Source organism: Erythranthe guttata, chromosome 10, assembly GCF_056151865.1.
Source record: "Erythranthe guttata isolate IM_541 chromosome 10, IM_541, whole genome shotgun sequence".
NCBI lineage: Eukaryota > Viridiplantae > Streptophyta > Magnoliopsida > Lamiales > Phrymaceae > Erythranthe > Erythranthe guttata.
The window spans coordinates 1,845,220-1,863,828 of NC_142542.1; the positions used below are offsets into that span (position 1 = coordinate 1,845,220).

The window sequence follows — 18,609 nt, forward strand, 5'->3', positions numbered from 1 at the left end:
GTTTCCTCCGCCGTCTTAGCCGGTGGTTGCGGTGGCAAGTGAGCGCCTCCACCTCCGCCTCCACTACTTTTCACTTGCGGTGGTGGATGAGCTTGAGTGGTTGCCGTAGGCGGCGGAACAATGCCATCCGGGAGAGGAGCGGAGATATCCTCCGGTATCACGAAAACACCCTGCGACGGCCGCCGCTGGTGGCGGTTGGGTTTTTGGGACATTGTTGCTCGGTGCAATGAATTTGTGTCAATCAAAGAAAATGGTATGGAATTAAATTTGCAAGTGTGGAGATTGGAAGTATGGTTGGTTGGGTTTTATATAGGCAAAGTTAAAAGTTAAAAGTTAAAGTTAAAAGTCAAAAGTCAATGGATTATCCGTTCACATTGGATTTTGTGGCAATAAATTGCTTAAATTTTGTGAATCTTGATTGAAATTCTAACAATCTACTTCTTGAGGTTATTTATATATTTAATTATTTTTAAAATCCCGATAAACCAGATGTCTTTCGATTGTGTACAATCACATGCATTCATGTAAATGCGTGTGAAAAATGCCCACATTCGTCAAGATCGACACGATCGAGCTCGGAAAATTTGTCAGGCGCGGCGTGTTTACACCGACCGAGTAATTGAAATTAGTTATCTTTCGATATCTATTAGTAAATCGGTAAATAATTATTACAAATAAAACCAACCACCTCATCGACGCGTCATATATGGATCATAAGACACGTACACAAACACGTGCCGAAAAAAGTACACTTATAACGTCGATATTCCGATATATGTATGTATGTATTATATAAGGTCGCTATACAAGATCAATCATTTGGGCCAACATTTTTTTTTGGGCCCGTTCGTATATTTGGGATTAATGGGCTCTTGGTTTCGTTTATTAGAAAATTGTGAATGATTTATTATTTTAGGAGAACAATTGTATTATCTATTTGTTTCATCATCGATAAACATGATTTGTTCGACCCTACACCCGGTGAAAAACACCGGGTGGATCTTCTGCTGCCACGTGTCTCTTTTTTGTATTTTATAATACATTGCCCGCTAGAGTTTACCTGTAGGGGTTTTAGAAAAGAAAAAAAAAAACACGTGGCAGCAGAAGACCCACCCGGTGTTTTTCACCGGGTGTAGGGTCGAAGGAACCGATAAACATAAACATATTATCAAGGGTAAATTACAAACACCCCCCTGAGGTATGGTCAAATTACGAAACCCCCCCTCTTGTTTGGATAATTACATCTACCCCCAACTATGATTTTTTCTTACACCTCCATCCTTATGGTGCCAAATTCAACATAATCATCTAGATTCCGTGGGATGTGCTCTAGTTTGTACTCGTTTTGTGTAAAAATACAGTTTCCGATGCACCACAAACTGATATATATACAAGCTAAAAATCACATATTATGATCATCTTGCTTCATAATGTAGAGTTTGAATGGGATAAAACGGGTACAAAAGTGATAATATTCCATATAATCTCGAAGATTCCAATAAATTTGAGGAGTTGAGGGGTAGTTGTAATTACCCAAACAAGAGGGGTGTTTTTGTAATTTGATCATACCTCAGGGGTGTTTATAATTTACCATATTATCAATAATATAAATATAAACTAAATAAAATGAGTATTTATTCCGAATAAATAAATAAATAAATCATATACGGTATACCCATAAATTAATTAGTGCCTCTAATTTCCGGAATGAGTTGGCAATTAATTAAGGTTAATAATATAGCTAATTAATCTCCAGTCTCCACACGTGCATACCACGACTATGTCCACGTGTTCCCATGCATGAAAACAACCGCCACATATACACGCGCGCGTCTAAATCACCCACCCACCACCTTGATCAACTCCGCGCGCCCACTCACTAAAAAATATGCCCGATCGGAAAATTTTATCGAGTAGCCAATCCGCCGCATCGGCGGCGGCTGCGCTGACAGTCAGCTCCTCCATGCAGAAACTGAAAGAGCACGCACCAAAACCAACACAGAGCATCGGTTTCGCCGCCGTGCTCACAATCTCCGCCTGCGTCGGCGCCATTATGCTCCTTCTTATCGCCGCCGCTGTTCTCGGCCCGATTTTCTTGCCGCTGTTGATTCTCATCTCCAACCACATATGGATCCCTCTCGGCGTTCTCGTCCTCATCGCCGCCACCGGTTTTCTATCGTTTCTCGGTTTCGCCGTCGCTACTGCGGCGGCATTGTCCTGGCTCTACAGGTACATCAGGGGTTTTCTGTGCACGCCCGATTTGGATCGGTTTGATTACGCAGCTACTCGATTTGGACCGGTTTGATTTGGACCTGTTTAATTACGAAGGACTATGCTCGAGTCGGCTGAAAAGGCGGGTTCATATATCCAAGTATTATACCTAATTTTCTATTTTGTTTAACTTCGAAGCAATTAATGTTCCAAAATATGTATTTTTTTTTCTTTTATTCTATTGAAGTTGGATATGTTATTATTATTTTTGACCCCTTAATATCGAGTAAATTGGACACAATAATAAGAGCCCGTTTGGCTAAGCTTATTTAAAACATCTTATAAGCTCCTCTTATAAGCTCCTACATCTGATAAGATGTTTTAGGAGCTGATAAGCTGTTAGATCTTATTTTAAAAATTATTTTTTAAGGTGTTTGGATATTAGCTTATAAGTTACTTTTTGTTTTTATAAGTTGTTCAGATGTTTGGAAATAAAAAGTCTGTTTATTGCTATAATGACAAAAAAGTACATGATGCCAGTATAATTGTTAAACTTATTTGACTCAAATACTTTTGTTCCTAAAATATTATTATAATATTTATAAATTATTTTTTCAAATAATAATAATAATAATATTAAATTATATAATAATATAAAATAAAAGTTGTAAAATAAATATAATTTTTTTTTTAGATGAAAGAAATATAATTTATTATGGAGATAATAAGAATATTCGTGTATTTTTATATACATATAAAATATAAATAGAGAATATTTTTTTTACAATTATTATGATAATTACGATAATTATATTTAACTAATTATTAATCTTGATTACAAGAATACGTTGTTTTGATAAAATATAAATATTATTAGTATTCATGTAATATAATAAAATATTTGAGGGTAATTTTGTATTTTAAGTGTTTTAGTAAATAAGCAAATAAGATCTTAAAGAAAAAAGGTGGGGTAGGGGTACTTTTTTAAAAACATCTTATAAGCTCCCTAACAGCTTATTTTTTGAAAAAATAAGATCTTTTGCAATTTTTTTACCAAACACCTTTTAACAACTTATAATAAGCTCCTAAACATCTTATAAGATGTTTTTAGGAGCTTATAAGCTTAGCCAAACGGGCTCTAAATGTTGCACATGCACAAATTAAAGTATTGTGGAGAGAGCATATCGAGTAATTAAGAGTAATAAACTAAAAATTTAATTAAAGTGACTAGTAAATTATGTTCAACAAGTAAACACCTGAACACAATTATAGCCTATAGGGTATGAACAAGTTGAGCTCGCCAAAAATTTAAGGCTCAAGCTCAAGCTTGTGTCCAATTTTACGAGCTCGAGCTCATCGAGCTTTTATGTTCTAGGCTCAACCTTAAGCTCAAGTAGATTTATCGAGCTCAAGCTCAGGTCATTCATTTTTCCTAATTTTTATATTACTATTACTTTATTTTTTTTCCTATTTTTTATATTACTATTACTTTATTTTATCAGTATAAATTATTTATACAATTACAAATATATATATATATATATATATATATATATATATATATATATATATATATATATTTATTCTATATTATTTTTATTACTATGTACATTATTTAAATAAATAAATAAGAAGCTCGCGAGCAAGCGATAGAAATAGGTAGAGATTCTTGGACGATTCTAGGAAACTTTCTAGAACCCTCCATTTGTAGATATTTTGTAGGAATACTTTGGAATGTTCCAGTGAACAACTCCTAGCCATTAGATCAAATAGATCTCCAACGTCCACTAAGAAGGTGGCCTAATATAAATAGGGGTAGAGACTTCATTTGTAATCATCTAATACTCGTTCTTCATCATTTAACATTGTGAAACAACTATAATCATGCTCGTCGAGCTCGTTCGAGCTTTTATAGTAACATGATTTAATAAAGAAGGTTCTGAGAGAGAAGTATAAAAAATACAGAAGACCAAATATGGAGAAGTATAAAAAATACAGAAGACCAAATATGGAGAATAGAAGAAGATTGAGTCTTGCTCCAATTTTAATTATAGGGTAAATTACAAACACCCCTGAGGTATTGTCAAATTACAAAAACACCCCTCTTGTTTGAATAATTACAACCACCCCCCTCAACTCATCAAATTTAGTGAAATCTTCGAGATTATATGGAATATTATCACTTTTGTACCCGTTTTATCCCATTCAAACTCTACATTATGAAGCAAGATGATCATAATATGTGATTTTGAGCTTGTATATATCAGTTTGTGGTGCATCGGAAACTGTATTTTTTACACAAAAAGAGTACAAACTAGATCATATTTCACGGAATCTAGATGACTATGTTGAATTTGGCACCATAAAGGTGGAGGTCTAAGAAAAAATCATAGTTGAGGGGGGTAGATGTAATTATCCAAACAAGAGGGGGGTTTTTGTAATTTGACCATACCTCAGGGGGTGTTTGTAATTTACCCTTAATTATATAATTGCAACTACATTCTTAAATTCATGCAATTTATCCATAAATAACCACTTTTATTGAAAAATCCACTTTAACTAATAGTATATTTAACATATTTTTCCACCCATCAGACCATCAAATCAACATTAAATCAACACCATAATCATAATTGAACTGCATTCTAAATTCTTGCAACTTATCTATATAACTAAGCACTTTTATTGAAACATTCAAATCACTAATAAACTTGTAGCTAAGACTGTCGATCGAGCCATGTGAACCGAGTTTGGTTTTATTCAAGTTTAAATATCATCGGACCTTGTTACTATCGATCGAGCCATGTAAATCGAGTTTGGTCTGATTCAAGTTTACATACCATCGGACCCTGTTACTATAGGTTCAAACTCATATATTGGTCTTATTGGTACAAATTAAACTCAAGCTCTGTCCATGTAATTTTTTGAGTTTTAGGTTGGTGTCGGACTTATATCGAACACTTACATATGTTACAAAGTCAAATGTGCTTCAAATAATTTTTTTATAAACCTTCACAACCGAAAAAGAAAATCTAAAATATTCATGAAGAGTAAAATAAGATAAAAATTATAGTCGCATTGTAAAATGAATAATCATAGTCTGTTAATACAAACGAAATTTAACGATGTAAATGTTTAATTCTTAAGTAATTAGTATGGTCAAAAATACATTAGAGTCCAACTTAAAAAGTTTCTTAACAAATTGAAAACTGTCACGAACACTCGAACACAATATACCATTCCGACTTATCAAAATTATTATCCAAAACTTTTCTTCCAACACAAACAATATCATCAAAAATAAAATATCATAAAATATTCAAATGTATTTTAAATAATTAGTCAAATATGAGATAAAATAACTGAAATGCTATTCATAGAAAAACTTTTACCGGCTTGCAGTGCGACTTTATTTCATTTGTAATTTTCAAAGAAAAAAACCACATTTCTCTCAAACCCTTTTCCAACCATGTTTGGTGCATGAGTATTTCGTATTCCCTAACACGAAATGGATAGAAGCATTTCGTGCAAAGAAGCACGAAATAGTGTTTTTTGATGCACGAAACCATAGTATTTTAGTTTTTTATGTATTTTGTGTAAATTTACGTGAAACCACTATTTTTTTAATTTTTTAATTTTTTTTTATTTTTTTATGATTATTTCATTTTTAACACTCAAATAAATACAAGAGAATAACAACAAACTTAAAATGAAATTCAAATACTAAGTAGACTAAAATTCAAATGTAAATACAAATTAAAATAAACATATATTTCATAAACTACGGACCATACTTTAACGTTCTTGTTCCTGCATAAAAAAAATCGTATTAAATAACTTATTTTTTTTTAAGGGATTTCACGTTATTTAATACGATTTTTTTTTATGCAGGAACAAGAACAAGAATCTCACAATTTGATTCATACGATTTAGGATTCGATTTGCTATAAAAACATATATTTTAAGAATAAAACTAAAATTATGCTAAAATCATATGTTTTGATTACAAACACTAGTTACATACGATCATTTCTCATAATAACATAATACGTTCACATTTTATCATGACTACTTTCCTTTTCTTTTAATATTGTTCAACCCTAACTGTATTAAAAAAAAATAGAATTCAAGTAGTATTTTTTATTGTAGTAGTAGTAGTAGTAATAATAATAATAGTAATAGTAATAATAATAATAATAATAATAATAATAATAATAATAATAATAATAATAATAATAATAATAATAATAATAATAATAATAATAATAATAATAATAATAATAATAATAATAATAATAATAATAATAATAATAATAATAATAATAATAATAATAATAATAATAATAATAATAATAATAATAATAATAATAATAATAATAATAATAATAATAATAATAATAATAATAATAATAATAATAATAATAATAATAATAATAATAATAATAATAATAATAATAATAATAATAATAATAATAATAATAATAATAATAATAATAATAATAATAATAATAATAATAATAATAATAATAATAATAATAATAATAATAATAATAATAATAATAATAATAATAATAATAATAATAATAATAATAATAATAATAATAATAATAATAATAATAATAATAATAATAATAATAATAATAATAATAATAATAATAATAATAATAATAATAATAATAATAATAATAATAATAATAATAATAATAATAATAATAATAATAATAATAATAATAATAATAATAATAATAATAATAATAATAATAATAATAATAATAATAATAATAATAATAATAATAATAATAATAATAATAATAATAATAATAATAATAATAATAATAATAATAATAATAATAATAATAATAATAATAATAATAATAATAATAATAATAATAATAATAATAATAATAATAATAATAATAATAATAATAATAATAATAATAATAATAATAATAATAATAATAATAATAATAATAATAATAATAATAATAATAATAATAATAATAATAATAATAATAATAATAATAATAATAATAATAATAATAATAATAATAATAATAATAATAATAATAATAATAATAATAATAATAATAATAATAATAATAATAATAATAATAATAATAGTTACATTGATGAATATTACAAATTAAATGACCGTAAATCATACTCTTTTAATACTTAACTGTTTTCTTTATTGTTTAAAAAAAAAATGGTCTATTTACTATTTTTTATTTTATTTTAGCATGCATATAAGTTTGGTTGTAGATTTTGCAATATATATTTTTTGTTATGAATACTATGCAATGTCTTATGGATTTGTGTATATCATTATTATATTAAAGTATGGTCCGTAGTTTACGAAATATAAGTTTATTTTAATTTGTATTTACATTTGAATTTTAGTTTATTTAGTATTTGAATTTTATTTTAAGTTTGTTGTTATTTTCTTGTATTTATTTGAGTGTTAAAAAAAATAGTGATTTCACGTAAATTTGCACGAAATGCATGCTTGCATTTCACGTAAATTTACACGAAAAAATACAAAATTTTGAAAAAAAAAACGTTTCGTGTTATATTGCACGAAATGGAGTGTTTCATTTTGTGCAATGGAACACGAAATTCATAAAAATGTCGAAAATCGACAAAAACAACATTTTTTAATCTCAAAATCGAAGTAGGTTTCTTCCTTCTTGATAATTATTGTGTTCTAAATGATATTATCGGACAAATTTGACGATTTGGTAAGTTTTAAAATTCGGAGGTTGAGAGGATTTCGAAAAATGTTAAAGGGTTTCTTGACAAATGAATTATTTGACCTAAAATAATTTATTAACCAAAAAAATCTGAAAAAAAATCATACCAGAGAGAGAAGGGTTCGATCCCTCCGTCAATCAAATACATCCACGAAGATTTACAGCTCAACCCCGCCACGTGGCCCAACAACATAAGAACCTGGACCGGGCCCCACTCGAGAATTATACAGGTATATAAAGATCCGGCCCATCAACTTCACCCCTATCCACATTCCTCCCCACTTTCTTCTCGTTACTTCCTAATCTGAAAGACTCAGACTTAATAGACAAGAAATAATCATATGAATAAATAATAAATTAATTAATAAATAATTAAACGATACATTTACTCAGATCCATTTGATTTTTCTTTTTAATTATCCCGGGGAGAAGTGTATTCGAATTCGTTCTTGGTTGAGGAGGTCGGTTTAAACGGATATTAAGCCCTAATCTCAATTCTGTTATACTTTTAGGGGAGGTTAGTTATTGGATTGAGTAGAGGTTTTATTTATTTTTTTCCTCGTTATTAAATTGCGTGAAGCAATTGAAATTCATGCGTGTATTTTTTTTCCCGCTGAATTTTATTTCTGAAGTTTTTTTTTGGGTAATTGTTGAGAGAAAAATTGGGGTATCTGATTGCTGATTTTTTTTTTTTGGGGGGGTTGAGTTCTTTCTGTTTTTCATATATGAATGTTGTGGTGTGGAATTGGAGGCATATGGCTTATTATTGAACATGTTTCTGAGTAGGGGTTTATTGGGATGGGAGAAAGCAACTGTGTAGTTTCGGACGAGGGTATCGATGTGATGGAAATCGACAGTCAATTGAGGATTGAATCGGAAATTGGTCGGCGTTTTACTGGCGTTAGTGATGAAGCGAATTCATGCAACGATGGAGTAGAAGTTTATAACGATTCTGCAGTAGGCATTGCGGTGCAGGAAAATGACGTGGCCGTGGAGAACACTGAGTTAGACTGTTCTACTGAATGTCAGACGAAGGAAGTTTCGAATGACGCAGAATTAAAACCTAGTGTGGAAAGTCATGTTAAGAATGATGGGGTTTTTACCGAATCAAATCCTTGCACTGATATTCAATTGAAGGAAGTTCCAAACTCAGCTGAGTCAGAAGCTTGCATTTGGTCTCATTCAAAGGAAGTTTTGAGAAGTACAGAGCTAGAGGTTGTTGCCGAAAGTCAGGAAATTGGAAGTGTGGATGAACATTGTGTGGAAAAGTTACAGAATCAGCCACCAAATGATTCCGTCAACTTAGAACCTGAGAAAGTAACGAACGACAGTGAAATAGAACAGTCTGCTCGGAATAATGGCAACTTGGACTTAATTGATGGTGGAAATGAGGTGAAAGATGAATACGGGAGGGAGATTTGTCCCACAAATAAAGCGAAAGAAGCTTCCAATGATGATATATATTCTGAAGTTTCGAATCCGAATCAGTCCCCAAAGCATGCTACTTCCAGTTTGACAATTAGCAGTCAAATACTAGATGTTGTGGGCAATGATCCTTGTGGTTATGGAGATACTACGTCAGTTTGTTCTCGAAATTCAGTGATCGATCCAAGTTTCCATGAAGCAGAGCATAATAGAAATCATAAAATGGAACCAGTATCCACAACATCTGTTGTGCTTGAAATTCCCAAGCATGTTAGCACCACGGGTATTAGGAAGATTACATTTAAGTTTACTAAATGCAAGACGGATTATGATAGTGGAAGATCTGTTATTAAGCCCGAAACTGCTGATGATTTTCAAGGGGATTATTACGATAACAACTTGTCTGTTTCTGATTGTCAACCTTTAACTAATAACAGCTTTCAGAATCATGATCAACAAATGAATCTAAGTATAGATGGGAGTGAGTTTCATTGCACGAGAAGTCCTTTGTCTCACATTCCAGGCAGGGAAGTAACGATGTCTAACAAGATAATTCCTGGTAATTATCCTACAAATGTTAAAAAGCTTTTATCTACTAGAATTTTGGAAGGAGCCAGAGTGAACTACATTTCAATATCTGGATTGGTAAGTTACACCTTGTAATTTTTGCTTTGTTACTGATACAAATGCAGATGATTGTAGTCTTGCTAGTTTGATCCTTAATTTGTGTTCTGATGATCTACAGGTAGAGCTTCCAGGAATCATCAGAGACTTTGGTTACTTGTGTGGTTGTTCCGCTTGCAACTTTTGTAGAGTAAGTTGCAAAAAGAAACTACTAGTTAAACTGTTTGCATAGAGGTTTGTGTTTGTTTTCTGATGATATATCCATGGTATAACCAGGTGGTTAGTGCCTATGAGTTCGAACTCCATGCTGGTGCCAAGACTAGGCATCCAAACAATCATATATATTTGGAGAATGGGAAACCTATTTATAGCATAATTCAAGAACTGAAGACTACGCCTCTCAGCACACTAGATGACGTAATAAAAGCTTTGGCTGGTTCTTCAGTGAATGAGGAGTATTTCAAAGTCTGGAAAGGTAACTTCGATACCACCACTGAATTGTATTTAGATCTTTAAGGGAATGAAAGTCAATTGGTGACTTTTTGGGTCATGACTCACGAGTCAATTGTTTCTTGGTGCTGTCGGCAAACTATTTTGATTGTACGATTGGGAAGCTATGTAGGGTATTTACTAAATTCTCACATGATCTCAAATTATTGCAGCAAGTCTCCAATCTGGCAATGATGTAGCTTATGCAGATAGTGTTTACCGAAGCAATCATTTTGGCATGTATTATTCCACCTCCAGGTGCTATTTTGCTTTAATCTACAGACGCATATAAACTGTGAGAGATTGCCTAAGCTTAACGGTTAAATGCACTATCAGTCTTCTATGTTTAACTTTGTACATCTTTCAGTCTCTTGCAAATTATAATAGATTGCTATTTTCCACTGATATAGTTTTCACTTCCAGATAGTGGACGACTCATTTTTTAGTCTTGTGATGTCCACATCAACCATGTGTTAATATGGTCTTGTGTGTTTTATCATTTAGTTAAAAAAAAAATTAGACATGGCATCCTTCTTGGCATTTTCTATTCGAGCAATCTTGAAATGTTTCTTTTCTTCCTCTCTATAGACTAATACGTGTGGTGAATTGAAATTACTTTTACACTTCAGTGTTGACCTAAAAACCTAATAAAAATTATTTTATTTTTCAATCTAATTCGTGAAAAAATCTATTGTTTAGGTTAAAGGCATGGTTGTTTCAATTGCATTTCTAGGGTTTAGAAATATTATTCAGAACCTTTTTGGTGCACTAAGAGTAGTCATGTAGATTGTGCTTGGTAACTTACAACATTGTATATTTGCTGCTATATGAACTTTTGATTTGTTAGCTGTTGACTTTGGTGGATTCTTGATTATGGTCGATCTTCTCACTCAACCTTTTATCATGAACTTTCAGTTATCCTTATCAGCCCGAGGAAGATAGTCTTTATCCTGTTTCATGTCATTATTCTCAGACTCCCTTCAATCAGCAAGCCTATGTGGAAGCACCAGTTGAGCGGAAGCGTCTGACCAAGAAGTTTGTTTTCTTCCTTTTCTCTCTTGAAAATTCATTGTTGTCTGAGTTGCTCAACATGTACTTCTTTTCCAGGCCAAGGCACCATGTTTCTAGCTCATTTGAGGAAAAAAATAAATCATCTGAAGGTGGCACCAAAAAAAGGCAAGCTTGTCGCTATTGTTTTGTTTATTCTCAGTTTCTTTTCACTCATTCTTTTCCATCTTTCTATACCAATCCGCCTCTAATGAGGTTAACATGTTTACAGGGACAATGATTTACACAAATTACTGTTCTTGCCAAATGGACTGCCTGATGGGACCGACTTGGCTTATTATTCGAAAGGAAAGGTTGTATTTCAATCTATGCACTTTAATGCGCCCTTTGTTTATTGGTTGCCATTGTGGCTATTTTGTTAACTCTTGTTTCGATCCAGAGGATTCTTGGCGGTTACAAGCATGGGAATGGAATACTCTGTACTTGTTGTCACATGGAGGTGAGTACACTGATCGATAGATTATACGTCCAGCTTCATAAATTGCTCTAATTGCAGAACCCCCGCCTCAAAAAAATTCTTTTGATTCATACTATGTATTTCTTTTTTGAACAGATTAGTCCTTCCCAGTTTGAGTCTCATGCTGGATGGGCAGCAAAACGACAACCGTGGGTAGCTTTTGAACATGGCCAAATTAAGTTTTTTGTTTGGTCGATTCCTGGGTAACATAATTATCTGTCTTTTGCAGCTATCGTAATATTTATACATCCAATGGCTTGACACTTCATGACATAGCCTTGATGTTGGCAAGCGGTCAAAATCTTGCCACCAGTGGCAGTGATGATATGTGTGCTGTATGTGGAGTTGGAGGGGAACTTATTTTGTGTAATGGATGTCCTCAAGCCTTTCATGCGGGTAGTTTTTCAACGTCATTTTATGTTTTCTCCACTTCATGTAATTTAGTGTCGTCTTAGTTGTTTCCATATAGTTGGCTTAAGCAAAGCATTCCACCTTATAGTGTGATTTCGAAATTATGTTTGTTAAAAAGCATATAATTTATGTGTTTGCTATAGAAATTGCAATACATGTTCTTCCTGGCCCTATGAGCATGTTAATTTAATAAGACGTAGAATATCTTAATTGAATTATTCTTTATACAGGTTATTTTATCGATTGTTGCATGTAAATAAACTAAATTATGTAGTTGGTTTTTCGGACCTTACACTTGCTTGCATGTTACACCCCTTATTCTGATTGATTTATGTTGAACTTCTTGCAGCTTGCTTAGGTTTGGAGTGTCTTCCTCCAGATGATTGGTACTGTTCGTGCTGCAAAGACAAAGTTGGTTCTGGTAGGAAAGTTTCTGGGGAGACGAGGCCTATTATGGTTAGGCTGACAAGAGTTGTTAAAGCACCAGAACTCGAGCCTGGTGGTTGTGTCTTCTGCAGGTCTATTGTTGTTCTTTTAGTTTGTCTGGATTCTTTCTAATGCATCCAACCCGTTTAACCAATTAGATTGAGTCACCGTAACCACATCCTTTTTTGGTTCATTTATCCTTTACGTTTTCAGGGGAGCAATCTTTGCAACCTCTTACTTTCTGCATTTCTTGTTTTAGTGTTGCTTGATATAAGAATCTAGGACCTTGTTCAATTTATTCTAGCTTTACTTGGGTCCATATGTATACTCTATATCGTTAGCTGCAAAGATAAATGATCGGTCATAGGTAGTGGTATCTTTGATCATACACATTTCAAGTGTACATGCAGGTCTTGTGTCTCTCTGATATGCTGATTGTGATTTTTTTAATGTTCTATAGGTCACAGGACTTCAGTGCTGCTGAATTTGATGACCGGACTGTGATACTTTGTGATCAAGTATTGCTTCACCTACTTACATCTTTGGACAATTTCTCATTTTCTTCATCCTTTTTTCTTTATGCGCCTTTCTAAAAAATCAATTATATTGTTGAATAGTAATCGTACATTTTTTTCTAGTGCGAAAAGGAGTATCATGTTGGTTGTCTGCGTGAATCTGGGATGTGTGATCTGAAAGTAAGTCAAAGATATTTATAGTATCTGTAAAACAGAATAAATGCCATTTTCTATTAACTAATATTGACTTCATTTCAACAGGAACTGCCCAAGGAAAAATGGTTTTGTTGTCATGATTGCAATAAGATTTTTTCTGCACTTCAAAACATGACTTCAAGTGGACCTGAGTTAATACCAGCTCCAGTGTCCGATGCACTACATAGGAAGCTTGCAGCAATAGGACTGAATGAAGAGTCCCACAATGAGATCCGGTGGCACATTTTAAGTGGAAAAAGTCGATTTCCTGAACATTTGTTACTACTCTCCCGAGCTGCAGCAATCTTTCGTGTACGCTCTTTTTCTTGAACTTTGTTGAAGTATCTTCTGCTTTTGTACTTTATGCGTTTGAAGTCGTTTGATGTGAAATACATATATTTCCTCCAGTCACCACAGTGTCACATTTGAGTAGCTTTCGGTTTTCCGCTGATATCTCAGGGTGTCATGAGTGTCAACTCTTCTGCATGTTTACGACTTATGTTTGATGAAGAAAAAGTCACTGAAACATAATTTCTTGCAATGTCCTAAACACAATTATTTTAGTCTTGCAAAACTTGTTAAAATGGTTGTTGGATCATGTTTTCCTAGTTCTGTTTGGTTACTAGGTTCAACTCAAAGTTGAACAATGCCCCACGATCAAAACTAAACCAAGAGGCTTGAATTAAAGTGAACACCAAGAGCTCTGATTTATATAACCCAGCGAGAAGGGTCGTGACATTGATTTTCCTTTTTATTTTCCAGCTATTTCTGATTTATTTTATCTCAGAGTAGGTATAATCACATAATATTGAATACCGGGATACTAGTATGAAATATATGTCATCCTACGAGATTATTATTTATATGTGCTATTATAAAACCATAAGAAAAGAGGTCTTCTAGAAACTTCTGATCTTCTTTCATTCACATTGCTAGAATATCGTTGTACGTGTACTCTACACGGTGTTTGGAATTCTTTTTTTACGATATATGCTGTATCGAAATACATACGCCCTTTTATTCATCTTCTATGCACTAGTCATACGAAATGGTTGGCACCTTGTAGTTACCTGAACTGTCTTCTTCATAAGAGATTGTAGTTGTCGTTTTAACGGGCTTTCCTGATTCTACTTTATCTTGCAGGAGTGTTTCGACCCTATTGTTGCTAAATCTGGTCGAGATCTCATCCCTGTAATGGTGTATGGGTAAGTTACATAGTTCATAGTTGTTAATTATTGCTTAAATGTTTGTGGTTAATGTACTGAATATATTTAAGTGTTTGGATGAATATGCTAGTGTTGCATTTCACTTTCTTCATTCTGCTATAATTATTTCTAAATGTTTTGCAGAAGGAACATATCCGGGCAAGAATTTAGCGGAATGTATTGTGTGGTTTTAATTGTGAAGTAAGTCACTCACATTAGCCATTCGTGTTTCTATATTCTCTTGCACTTTGTTATTTCATCATTAATTTTACAATTAAAACCGAATGTTTAAACATCATAATGCAGGGACGTTGTTGTATCTGCTGCCCTTCTCAGGATTTTTGGTCATGAGGTTGCTGAACTTCCTTTAGTTGCCACTTCTAGAGAAAATCAAGGAAAAGTGCGTAACCACTTTCAATTATGTAATTAGGTTTTGTTACAATTTTCTTCTGTTTCTCAAAATCGATGATGAGCCTAATTGATATATTCCTTTTAACTGCTTATATATGTAGGGCTATTTTCAAGCACTGTTCTCATGCATTGAGAGGCTTCTGTTATCAATGAATGTGAAACAGCTGGTACTCCCTGCTGCTGAAGATGCTGAACCCATGTGGACAAAGAAGTTAGGCTTCAGAAAGACCAGCAACGAGCAAGTAAGTTCCCCTTCGAATCTATTACAAATTATTTGGCCTTTACAAAAAAACCCATATTACTTTTTTTGTTTGCGTCCATGTAAAGTTATGTGGAGTTAGAAAATGATGTGGGAGAAATAGGGCTATCATGTTTTCCTAAAACTGCAGTAAAATAGGGAAGCCCACAAAATTCAATTCAAGAATTGCCCATGCAAGATGAATATGAAATTTCATTTTTTGCGTATCATATATCATATAATGGCCGTGATATATATCATCTATGTTATATGCTGAGAAATTACACTTTTTTTTTTTCATGAGCAGATGCTAAAGTACACGAGGGATATGCAGTTGACGATGTTCAAGGGTACTTCATTGTTAGAAAAGGAGGTACAACAGTTAGCTGACTGATTGTGATGAGAATTTACAGAACAATTCGGTCTCAGTTTTTGCTGCAAGATTGTCACCAAATAGAGAGCTTCACTGTGTTGCCATGTGCATCTTTTATCAGTGATCAACGCCAATATGCAGTCCGGCGGAAAGAGAAAAGAGAGAGATATCGGAATTGAATATCTTGGTGACGAAACAAAAACACTGATATAGAGGAAATGCTGGCAAGAATAAAACCATGGTCCGTTTTTCGTCATTTTATTACACGAAGGGCTTGAATTGGAATTTTGACACTGGTAAATATGGATACGGGGTATTTCGGTTTTGCCGGTTGAGTTTAGGCGGATTCATGGACACCACTTGAGATCTTTTGCTAATCACTTATAATTCAATTATGGACCTTATAATTAACTTAGTGAACGTTCTTTTTGTTTCTCTTCGAGTTCTTCAATCATAATCTCGTGGAATGTTCTCTAGTTTGTCCTCGTTTTATGTGAAAAGCAGTTTTTTGATGCACCACAATATGATATTTACTAGTCAAGAGACACATCTTATGATCATCTTGTTTCAAATATATAGAGCTCGAATGGGTAAACTAAAAGATTCCACTAAATTTGACACTGTAAGAGTGTATGTGTTAAAAGATTCTTGGTTGAGGGATGGTTGTAATCATCCAAACAAGAGATTTTTTTTTCTCGTAATTTGACGTTACATTATGTGACTTTACGCTATAAATCAATCATCAACAATAATCAAATAAACAGCTATAGTGGATCTCAGATGTAGACACACACCAGCCCATGATGCCGGCTCAAACCGGGTCGCCCAGAGCTTAGCCCAGCCCATATAAGCCAGCCCATAAAATATTTCTTAAATAATAATAAATTATTTCATAAATAATTAATAAAATATAAAAACTCATACTTCTATACTCAGGCATATATCAGTTCATCGGGGGGTTTTAGGTAGGGTTTATAAAATCTGAAATTTATTTTTTTCCCTCTGAGAGAAATTGGAACTCAAATGGCGTTCGCGTCTGCTTTTCGCCGCATCCTGAACGGATCATCAACGCCTTCGTTAACTGTACGCTCGCAATTCGCTTCGATTCGACTGAATTCTACTGTTACAACTCTCACGGCTCCGAAGCTTTTCATTAGCGGTATGCCGATAAATTCATTCCGTTTGCTATTGATTGTAATTTTGTTGATTTTTTTCTTTTTCATTTGTTAATAATCTGCCATTTTTGTTTCTGAGAAGAAATGCCGAATCAAGTTCGTCTCTTTTGTTTAACTTGATTTAACCATGAAATGTTTGTAATTATGTTATTATTTATTTTATTTTAATTTTACAAGTACAGTACAGCCGTCTTTGCTTAGCAGAGTTGTTTATCATGATTGCCAGTAGAGATACTTGTAATACTTTCAATTTTCAAGTGTGGGGTTGTGCTTTTGCAGGGGGGCATAAATGGAAAACATAAGTAATAGAAAAGAATTCTGTCTAATTGGACAATTACAATGAACAGCTGTAACTATTTAGATGTGGTTATAATGGGGATTTTTCATTCCCCCCCCAATGTTTTTAGTAGGCCATTGTTTGATTTTGAAAGGAGTTTGTAAGATTTGAAAAAAAAAATTGATTCTTCTTCCGAGCTTTATAGCATCAGGAATCAGGATGATAGAAAGTGGTAGATGCAATAGGGTCTCAAAGTAACAGAGAATAATTTATTCGGAAGTTTTGGTAAACATTAATATCCTGTCGCATCTTCTTATAGCACTATTCGTTTGCTTAGTAGTTTATATATATATATATATATATGTGTGTGTGTGTCATTTTGAACTTGTGATCTTCTTGATTGTAGTAAGATGAGATTTAAAAAGAAAAAAACGATAGACTGCAGAAGAAGAAAGTAACCCAATAAAACACTACTTTTCACGAGTTATTATATTCTTATGGGGGCATCTCGATTAGGTGGTGATAGTTGTTAATCTTGCTTTCTACATTATATTTTCAAGATCCCGTTTGTAAAAATTAACGAAAGGCTCCTCCATTTTTACGACAGGTCTCAACAGAAACACGTCAGATGAAAATCTTTACAAGGCGTTTGCTCCATTCGGCAGGCTTCTTGAGGGTAAGAGGGTCCGACCTTTATTTATTTAATCTATTGCGTAAAATGTCCACAATTCAATTTAATAACTCATGTCTTGCTTTCGGGAATCCAGCAAAAGTGATTGTGGATAGAGGTTCTGGAAGATCAAAGGGGTTTGCTTTTGTTACGTACGAATCAGTTGAAGAAGCAGAGAAGGCTAGAGAGGGAATGAATGCCAAATACCTCGATGGTTGGGTTATTTTTGTGGACCCCGCCAACCCGAGGGAGGCTCAGCCTCGACTACCTCCTCGGCAAGATAATATTCAGTCTACTGAGCCTGGTTTCACTTCAAACAAGACCGTTGGTTGGACTGGTCGTTGACTTTCATCATTATATCATTTTCTTAGATCTTTTTTTTCAATTGCTTTGGCAAGGTGCATATTAGTTTTGGAGAAATTATATGCATCTCGTGATATGAAAACATTTGTATTATGTATACTACTGTAATATACAACTGCACACGAATTTAATCTATATTTATTCAATCTTAATAAATTTTAATATTTATGTAACTTATTATAATAATAGAAATTCCAGCACGTATTTAGCTACACGTCTATTATGATAGTAATTAGTTAACCAAAATACGTACTGGAAATATTGTACCAAAAATATTTTAAAAATATATATATATATATATTTCCATTTAATTTACCGTCACTAAT

General features: G+C 32.6%; 3 protein-coding genes across 4 annotated transcripts; all 3 read left to right on the forward strand.

Annotated features, from left to right (window-relative positions):
* The first annotated feature begins 1,888 nt into the window (after window positions 1-1,888).
* LOC105952782 (oleosin G) lies at window positions 1,889-2,305 on the forward strand. Its single transcript, XM_012976362.2, has one exon. It carries the CDS (start codon window positions 1,889-1,891, stop codon window positions 2,303-2,305), a length of 417 nt encoding a protein of 138 aa, XP_012831816.2.
* Window positions 2,306-8,225: 5,920 nt separating this feature from the next.
* Window positions 8,226-16,277, forward strand: LOC105952932 (Acyl-CoA N-acyltransferase with RING/FYVE/PHD-type zinc finger domain-containing protein). Of its 2 annotated transcripts, XM_088823791.1 has the most exons (20): window positions 8,350-8,478; window positions 8,748-10,031; window positions 10,132-10,200; window positions 10,287-10,485; window positions 10,673-10,757; window positions 11,415-11,534; window positions 11,607-11,675; window positions 11,779-11,860; window positions 11,947-12,006; window positions 12,121-12,173; window positions 12,254-12,420; window positions 12,785-12,953; window positions 13,322-13,379; window positions 13,500-13,556; window positions 13,638-13,883; window positions 14,715-14,776; window positions 14,921-14,977; window positions 15,083-15,176; window positions 15,289-15,429; window positions 15,733-16,277. In XM_088823791.1, the coding sequence occupies exons 2-20, from the start codon at window positions 8,760-8,762 to the stop codon at window positions 15,817-15,819; spliced, it is 3,147 nt and encodes a 1,048-aa protein (XP_088679917.1). In that variant the 5' UTR covers window positions 8,350-8,478; window positions 8,748-8,759; the 3' UTR covers window positions 15,820-16,277. The 2 variants fall into 2 exon arrangements, with proteins under 2 accessions (XP_012831986.2, XP_088679917.1); XM_012976532.2 differs by having other exon boundaries at window positions 8,226-10,031.
* A 442-nt stretch (window positions 16,278-16,719) lies between these two features.
* On the forward strand, window positions 16,720-18,456 carry LOC105952781 (RNA-binding (RRM/RBD/RNP motifs) family protein). The gene is made up of 3 exons (XM_012976361.2): window positions 16,720-16,957; window positions 17,858-17,926; window positions 18,018-18,456. Exons 1-3 carry the CDS (start codon window positions 16,822-16,824, stop codon window positions 18,263-18,265), a joined length of 453 nt encoding a protein of 150 aa, XP_012831815.2. The 5' UTR covers window positions 16,720-16,821; the 3' UTR covers window positions 18,266-18,456.
* Window positions 18,457-18,609: the final 153 nt, after the last annotated feature.

Bases quoted from the DNA above. Each gene is read 5' to 3' on its own strand.
- LOC105952782 (XM_012976362.2), top strand. From the start codon at position 1,889: ATGCCCGATCGGAAAATTTTATCGAGTAGCCAATCCGCCGCATCGGCG.
- LOC105952932 (XM_012976532.2), top strand. From the start codon at position 8,760: ATGGGAGAAAGCAACTGTGTAGTTTCGGACGAGGGTATCGATGTGATG. The intron at 10,032-10,131 runs GTAAGTTACACC...GATGATCTACAG, and splicing joins ACATTTCAATATCTGGATTG to GTAGAGCTTCCAGGAATCAT. The intron at 12,174-12,253 runs GTGGGTAGCTTT...TGTCTTTTGCAG, and splicing joins TGGGCAGCAAAACGACAACC to CTATCGTAATATTTATACAT.
- LOC105952781 (XM_012976361.2), top strand. From the start codon at position 16,822: ATGGCGTTCGCGTCTGCTTTTCGCCGCATCCTGAACGGATCATCAACG. The intron at 16,958-17,857 runs GTATGCCGATAA...TTTTTACGACAG, and splicing joins TCCGAAGCTTTTCATTAGCG to GTCTCAACAGAAACACGTCA. The intron at 17,927-18,017 runs GTAAGAGGGTCC...TCGGGAATCCAG, and splicing joins ATTCGGCAGGCTTCTTGAGG to CAAAAGTGATTGTGGATAGA.